This window comes from Lutra lutra, chromosome 11, assembly GCF_902655055.1.
Source record: "Lutra lutra chromosome 11, mLutLut1.2, whole genome shotgun sequence".
NCBI lineage: Eukaryota > Metazoa > Chordata > Mammalia > Carnivora > Mustelidae > Lutra > Lutra lutra.
The window spans coordinates 39,266,713-39,274,389 of record NC_062288.1 but is presented as its reverse complement, the minus strand read 5'-3'; the positions used below and the strand labels follow the sequence as shown (position 1 = coordinate 39,274,389).

The following is a 7,677-nucleotide window of genomic DNA, read 5'->3' as shown; positions in this document are numbered from 1 at the left end:
CTCACAGGTGCCCACTTGCTCTCTCTAAATCAAAAAAATACATCTTTAAAAAAACAAAACAAAACACTCTTGTTCCTACAGCCTGCCTTTTATTTGTGTTTACTCTTTCTTTTGAAAATATTATTCATTTACAGGCTCATTTCCTCATTCTCCTTTTCTTTCTAAACGTTGAAGACAGCAACGAAACATGTAGAGCTCTTCAGAGACGTCTTGCTGAAGTCGATTGGAAGTCTTATCGGTAGATAAACAACTCCCAGAGATGAAAGGAAACAAGAGCTTTATTTAAGTCCTCTAAGTAAAAGTTCAGAGATAAAGAGAAATAACTTCAAATGTATGAGTAAACAATTCAAAACAAGTAGGCACGTATTATGTGCTAATTAATACAAAGTGTTTAAGCACAAGCAAGCAGATTGAGAAACATCTCCTAATGCAGGGACCCCACCTCTTCGTTTGTCCTCAGCATTTTATTGACAAAGACAGTGCATCACAAGTTTTTCAGCCAGAATATTCCTGAAGGTGAGGGCAACAGGCGCCTCCGCCCAGCATTCTAGGATGTATTCCAACACCACTTGCTGCAAACAATCTATTTTTTTTGGAAGGATCAGTGTTTTTATACGATTAGTTTATACAGATTCAGCATCCTATTCCACAATATAAATCTTGTTTTAGTGCAAATTAGCTTCAAAATATCTGAGTGAGACTGAAGAAAAACAGAAACATTGTTGTATCTGCCCATGGTCTTTCCTACAGTGCACAGGATGTTTGAGAATCCAGGTTTGGAAGCACAGTCCAGGTGGTGGGCTGTTGGAATATTTGGTAACATCTCTACTCAAAACTCAAGCATCTAAAGTTAAATAAGATGAAACCATGCAGTACCTGGGTGGCTCAGTGGGTTAAGCGTCTGCCTTCGGCTCAGGTCATGATCTCAGGATCATGGGATCGATCCCTGCATAGGGCTCCCTGCTCAGCAGGGAGCCTGCTTCTCCCTCTCCCTCTGTGCTCTCTATCTCTCTCTCAAAAGAAAAGGAAAAAAAAAAAAAAAGATGAAGAACCACACAAATAAAAGAAACCTGCTCACCACTGGCAAACGGATTGGTTTGTGCTTAATTACTACTGCTCTAACTTCTAAAAAAGCGATGCTAGGAGGCAATGAGCTTACCTAAAAGTGATTAGCAAGAACAAAAAAAACCAAAACGAAATTGGCCTCATAAACCCTGAGGTCCAGAAACTACATTTCACTTTCTGCAAACCACTAACTAACAAGCCTGATTGACACACTTATCTTTCCAAGTGTCTCAAACTTAAACCATTTTCAAAAAGTCTTTCTATTTGCTCTACCGGGAGCCAGCCATCGCTAGCGAAGTGCTCCTTATCTTCCAGCTAAAATACTTTGAAATGTCAGTCTATTATTATACAACAAGACCAAGTCACCAACTGAAGTTCTTCCCTTCACACTCCTCCTTGTACACGTCTTACTAAACTTCATGGTCGCGTACATGGGAGCCACAGGGTGTGCAATATTTTTTCCCAAGGACGGTACTAAACAGGAAATCCTACTAAAAAAAAAGAGTTTCTGGATGTTCAGAGAAACGGAAAGTGAATACATTTATACTAACAGCAGCGGGACTTCCCTCTATGTCACACAATGCCTTCATTCTTTTATATTCATGCTTAAAAGGAGACTCACACCTCAGGTCAGAAACATGACCTAAACACAAGCACTAAAAATGAGTCTGCACCCTGTACTGTCGCCCCTGACATTTGACATTGCAGTTTCCTGCTTGTATGTCCGGATCCTCTGCTGAACGGTGAGATTCTGGAGACCAGGAGTCCTCACTGGAGAGTCCTCATCGCATCTCCAGCCTCTGGCTCAACGAGCATATGTTGAAATGTCCATTTTTTGACTAGTAAGTGGATAGGTCTTTGATTTGGGTTTCTGCTTTAACTCAAAGATCTCCTTGTTTTGACGAGGCTTGTATGCTCTCTTCACCAAAAGTAAGTTATAAAGAGCTTAAAGTGGGGATAGGAGGTTGCAAAATTAGTGACCATAATCTCTGCTAAGTGATAACAGTGGTGGTGCGGGGGTGGGGGTGGGGGTTGGGGGGAGCCACCGAGATTAAGAGGCCAATCACAAAGCCTATGATTTTGCCAATTGAAACCGTAATATAAACCTACCAGTGATAAGGGAGAGAATGAGATTGGTTGTAAGAAAAACTGGGTCCCGTTTCAAATGAGATGATATATGAAAAATTTTATAAAGATATATCAGGCACCAAGTAAAAACACCGTACACATTAGTTATCACTGCTGTCAGTACCTTCTGGATACATTCTTGTCTTTGAGAATTCCTTAACTTTACTCCTTGTTTATTTCCTCTCACCGTGATATCCCAGAATTAATGACACAGAGTTTGTCAAGTGTTTTGAAATCCCTGAAGTGTTGTAATCAACCCAAGTACCATTTTATTTATGCAAACTGTGTCTACCCGGTGAGTCCACTTAAATAGCTAGGATGGGGAACTTCTGTCTCATAAGGCTTAATAAATGATTCCCTCTGGTTCTAAAAGCAAGTACTTTTTCAATGACAATGGGAGGGAAAGCAAAGGAATTGCTCGGTGACATCTGTTCTGCAGCGTTCTTCGAATGGCGCATCTCGATAAATGCATGAGAGTCCTTGGAGAGTTACTGCACACAGTGAAGAGCGAGTGGTAAAAATCCCAGTATCTCTGTAAAGGAAAGCAAGACGGGTTAGAGGCAGAAAAGCCCCAGGGTTTACATCTAAAGAAATCAACAATGACGCGTTTAGTCCCTACTTTACACACAGTGGCAGCTTTTTAGGGTCTCTGACAGTGAGACAAAATTAAACATGAAATTGAGACAGGGGCTGAGATGGTGATATGGTTCTGCAATTCAGAACCTGGGAAATGAGATAAAAGATACTCATGTGAACTGTCTGGGCCAGCGTATATCAAAACTGCAATTTGAAATTAGTCACAAAACTACTGTACACCTTGGTGGCTCAGTGGTTAAGCGTCTGCCTTCGGCTCGGGTCGTGATCCCAGGGTCCTGGGATTGAGCCCCGCATCCGGCTCCCTGCTCTGCAGGAAGCCTGCTTCTCCCTCTCCTGCTCCCCCTGCTTGTGTTCCCCTCTCCCTGTGTCTCTCTCTGCCAAGTAAATAAATAAAATCTTTAAAAAAAATACTACTGTAGGGGCGCCTGGGTGGCTCAGTTGGTTAAGCGACTGCCTTCGGCTCGGGTCATGATCCTGGAGTCCTGGGATCAAGTCCCACATCGGACTCCCTGCTCGGCGGGGAGTCTGCTTCTCTCGCTGATCTCTCTCTCCTCTCATGCTCTCTCTCTCTCTCAAATAAATAAATAAAATCATTTAAAAAATTAAAAAAAATACTACTGTACACCCTTTATATGCCTTATGTGGCCCACACATTCAGATATTTATTCTATTAATGACGCTGATGCAGATTATAAGTAACTTTTTAAGGGTAAGATAGTTCCAAAGTAACAGAGTACGATTGCGCCTAAGCCATCAGGCTCTGAGCCCGATGAACTTTGCATTCTGTGCCTGGTACCTCTCCACGCATGCTGGAGACAGCCTGTGACTGCTAACACAGAGGACGCAGTGGGAGGCCTGGTTGACCAAGGCAGCAAAGTTGGTTTGCAGGGTCTGAACTCAGCTTTGTCAATAGTTTTCTGCATGACTCATTAAGGATTTTTAATGTATTTAAAGTCTTCAAGATAACCAAAAGTGAATGGAATGGAGGCACTTGGGTGGCCCAGTAGGTTAAGCATCTCACTCTTGTTTGGCTCAGGTCATGATCTCAGGGTCGTGAGATCGAGCCCCTTGTGGGGCTCTATGCTCAGTGTGGCATCTGCTTGAGATTCCCTCTCCCTCTGTCCCTCCCGCTCATTCTCCTCTCTCTCTCTCTAAAATAAATAAATACATCTTTTCAAAAAAGCAAATAAAATAATCTGCATGAAAGACTTATCTTCTGGTAACAATATAAACCTCAAATATTACTATTATTATTCTTATTATGAAATTATCTAAATTACTGAGGAGAAAGTAAAACTGTCACCTTTATACAAATGTTCAACTTGCACTTAAATGGAGAAATCCTCAAGATATTCCCAAATGCTGTGTACATGATGCATCTATTTATTCTCACTTCTGTGTTCTTTCTAAAGATTTTATTTATTTATTTGAGAGAAAAAGAGAGCAAGTGAGAGAACACACAGAGGGAGATGGAGAAGCAGACTTCCTGCCAAGCAGGAGGGCCCGATGTCGGACTCGATCCCAGGACCCTGGAATCATGACCTGAATGGAAGGCAGATGCTTAACCAACTGGGCCACCCAGGCGCCCATCTCGCACCCATGTTTTATAACCATTTGTCTTGTTGCATTTGAGTAGGTCTTTTTTTTTTTTTTTTAAGATTTTATGTATTTATTTGACAGAGAGAGATCACAAGTAGGCAGAGAGGCAGGCAGAGAGAGGAAGGGACGCAAGCTCCCTGCCGAGCAGAGAGCCCGATGCGGGGCTTGATCCCAGGACCTGGGATCATGACCTGAGCCGAAGGCAGAGGCTTTAAGCCACTGAACCACCCAGGTGCCCCAGCATTTGAGTAGGTCTTAAAAACATTCTCAAGACCAGTTTTTTAATTAGAATTTTCTGTCCTACTACTGCAGTCTTAAACTATTCTACGGTGAAAACCACAGAAATCGCGTGGATTCTTTACCTCCAGGTCGTCATCGGGGATAGCTCTTTTCCACTTCACGTTCCACCTGATGTGTTCGTAGGCGTTGACGACAACTTCGATTGCTTTGGGACAAGAATGGCAAGCCTGTATCACCTGCAGAGGAAGCATACAGTGTTATTTGTTCAAGGCACATCTATGATTCATTCATTCTCATAGAGACATCGAGAACCTACGGATCCCTTAGGCTCCTTGGAACCCTGAAATGCTTTCAGGAAGCCTCATGCCTTTGAGTCTTCAAACACACTGCTAGTCCCAGCGTAGGTGGGCGGATTAATAAAATCACACTAACTTCCTTCAACGTTCAGGAACAAGTGAAAAAAGAGGAGCTAACCAAGAAGGGGGAGTCTGATGAAAGACACATTCTACCCTGCAACCCTCCGTCCTCCCCACCAGCTTCTGTGTCCACTGGAACACCTCTGGCTTCTTTCTGCCAAACTGACCCATCTCTGGAAGTCCTCTGAGTGTGGCCCGTTTTCATGTCAAAGGGACCCAGATGGTTCTGCGACGTTCCCCAAAACTGGTCCACAGGGAACCTGTCGCAAAAGTACTCTTGACTCCGAATTTACCCGCCTTTCTTTCCTTTGTCACAGATAACCCAAACCAGCCAAAGACTTTTGCCTTTAAGTTTTCTTATCATCAGTTCCATTTTCCCCTTGGAACTCCAGAAAACATCTATCAAGCTCTCTGTGGAGTCCTCTTCAAGACCCATCACTGGACGTGAGAGGAGGAGAAAGCCCCCCAACGCTGCCATTGGAAGGGAGACATGCCTTTGCACCGAAACGACTTTCTTCAAAGAGTTCTTCCTGACTCCCAGTCCCTGCCACGCTCAGCCCTATTGTCGTTGGGCAAAGGTTCACAACACTGGGTTTCCCCAACTCCTTTATGCGTTCATCACAAGTGATCCAGCATTGTTTTTTCCAATGCGGGCTGTTCAGAACCTACTGTCTTGAAGCCCCAGGCAAAACTGAGACGGAAATATTATCATTCTAATGCCCAGTTCAGTGTGTGTATGTGTGTGTGTGTCTGCGCATATGCGTGTGGTGTCACCTGAAAGGAAGGCCCATGTCAGGAAAGAGCTGATGTTAGGAGCATGTGGGGATGGAACCAGCGGACGGTCCCCCTGCGACACCAGTCTGAAGAGCTCGGGAATGGCTTAGCAGGCAATAGGACACTGTTACATGTTCTTAACAAGAGAGGCTTATAGTCAACCAATTCATTCCATTAGGAGGCCTTTATCGAGCACAGTGTTTAGCCCTGTGCTGTAATTCTGAGAAGTTTATGACCTGTTTCTTGCCTTCAAGGAGTTTACAACCTAGTTGAAGAGAAAATACATACATATTTCAAAGAGCGAGCAGTGTAAGTCAGTAAATAATAAGAGACTGGCTTAAAGATCATCAAGTGTCCCTTGAGCATCATGAACAAAAGCACAGAGGAGAAAACAAGGATGTCAAGGGCAGCGAGCAGTGTGGAGACTGAGTGAGAGAGCGCCAAACCGCTTCTCAGTTAACTTCACGGTCAGTCACGAGAATGCAGGACAACCGGAGCTCTGAGAAAGCGTGAGGAGGGCTTAATGACTAATCAGCTATGGGGAGTAAAGCGTGAGGCTTTCGAGCCTGAGAACAAGGACACATAGGGGTGCCACTGATGGGAATGAGGAAACGGGAAGGCCATGCTAATTTGGGGAAGGTCAGATCATGGGCAAGAGCATATGTTACAGGCAAAGTCTTAATGTCGGTCAAAAATGTGCACTATAATGCTCCACTGAGCAGGCCAAGATGGAGGTGGAGACTTGGGCACCATTAAAGGATGTGCTGGCTAATGCCACACTGCTCAGTAATACTCTAAATGGGAATAAATGGAAATGGTAGAGGACGCTGGTCTAAAGCCTGGGGAGGGGTGCCTGGGTGGCTCAGTGGGTTAAGCCTCTGCCTCTGCCTTGGGTTCAGGTCATGATCGCATTGGGCTCTCTGCTCAGCAGTGAGCCTGCTTCCCCTCCTCTCTCTCTGCCTGCCTCTCTGCCTACTTGTGATCTCTGTCTGTCAAATAAATAAATAAAATCTTAAAAAAAAAAAAAAAAAAAAAAAAGCCTGGGGAAGCCTAACAGGCAGGAGAGAGAGGGAAGGAAAAAAGTTACAGCTACCATTTTTTGCATACTTGTTATGTGTCAGGGACTATGTTAAATCTTTGCGTATCTGCCTTGCTTGATCTTCAAACCACCCTATGAGGTTAGTCCTATACTTACACCCATTTTACAGATTTAAAATCTAAGATGGAGAAAGTTTAAACCCAAGGTTATTTAGTTAATAAATGATGGGGCTGGGATTCAAATTCAGGTCCCTATGACTCCAAAAGTCAAAAGGAAATTGGGCCTATCAGAATGAAAGACATCAAGTGAGGAGAGCACTGGAAGGTGGTTATCACCAGAGCCACAAGAATGAGGGAGAGGAAGAGAGATTAGAAACCACCAGATCTGATTAGAAGGCCAGTTTACCAGGAGTTGGGTGGATTCAAACAGGGAGGGCTCAGACTATGAGAGACAGATAGAGGACAGATGCACAGTTGTAACTAGGCCTGACCCATCCTCATCCTTAAGACCTTGGCGTCACAGCATACAGGGTTTTAGAGACCCAATAAATGACTTTCTCTCCTGAGTTTAGAACCTATTAAAAAATGAGATGAGATCACAATGTCATTTTTATTACTCATAATACTAATTACATAAAAGATGTTGAATTATGGGACCACATCAAGTTTCCCAACAGTCTACCCCAAGATTAAATTTGCATCCCCAAACTATGGGCCTCTGCCTGGTGTAAAGAGTTTGTTCCCTGACTCCTACTCCACAGAAGAACCAAGAATTCAGGTTTTCTCTAGGCTCACAGTTAAGCGAGCAAGTTCAGTTCTT

General features: G+C 43.7%; 1 protein-coding gene across 1 annotated transcript in view; it reads right to left on the bottom strand.

Moving 5' to 3' along the window:
• Positions 1 to 260: 260 nt before the first annotated feature.
• The window catches only part of ASB4 (ankyrin repeat and SOCS box containing 4), a 64,745-nt gene continuing 57,328 nt past the window's right edge, over positions 261 to 7,677 (bottom strand). The window contains exons 4-5 of the mRNA XM_047695860.1: positions 4,752 to 4,865; positions 261 to 2,725 (exon numbers count right to left, since the gene is read on the bottom strand). Coding sequence (XP_047551816.1) covers positions 2,537 to 2,725; positions 4,752 to 4,865 — 303 coding nt within the window. The 3' untranslated portion in view covers positions 261 to 2,536. The remainder of the gene's footprint in view (positions 2,726 to 4,751; positions 4,866 to 7,677) is intronic.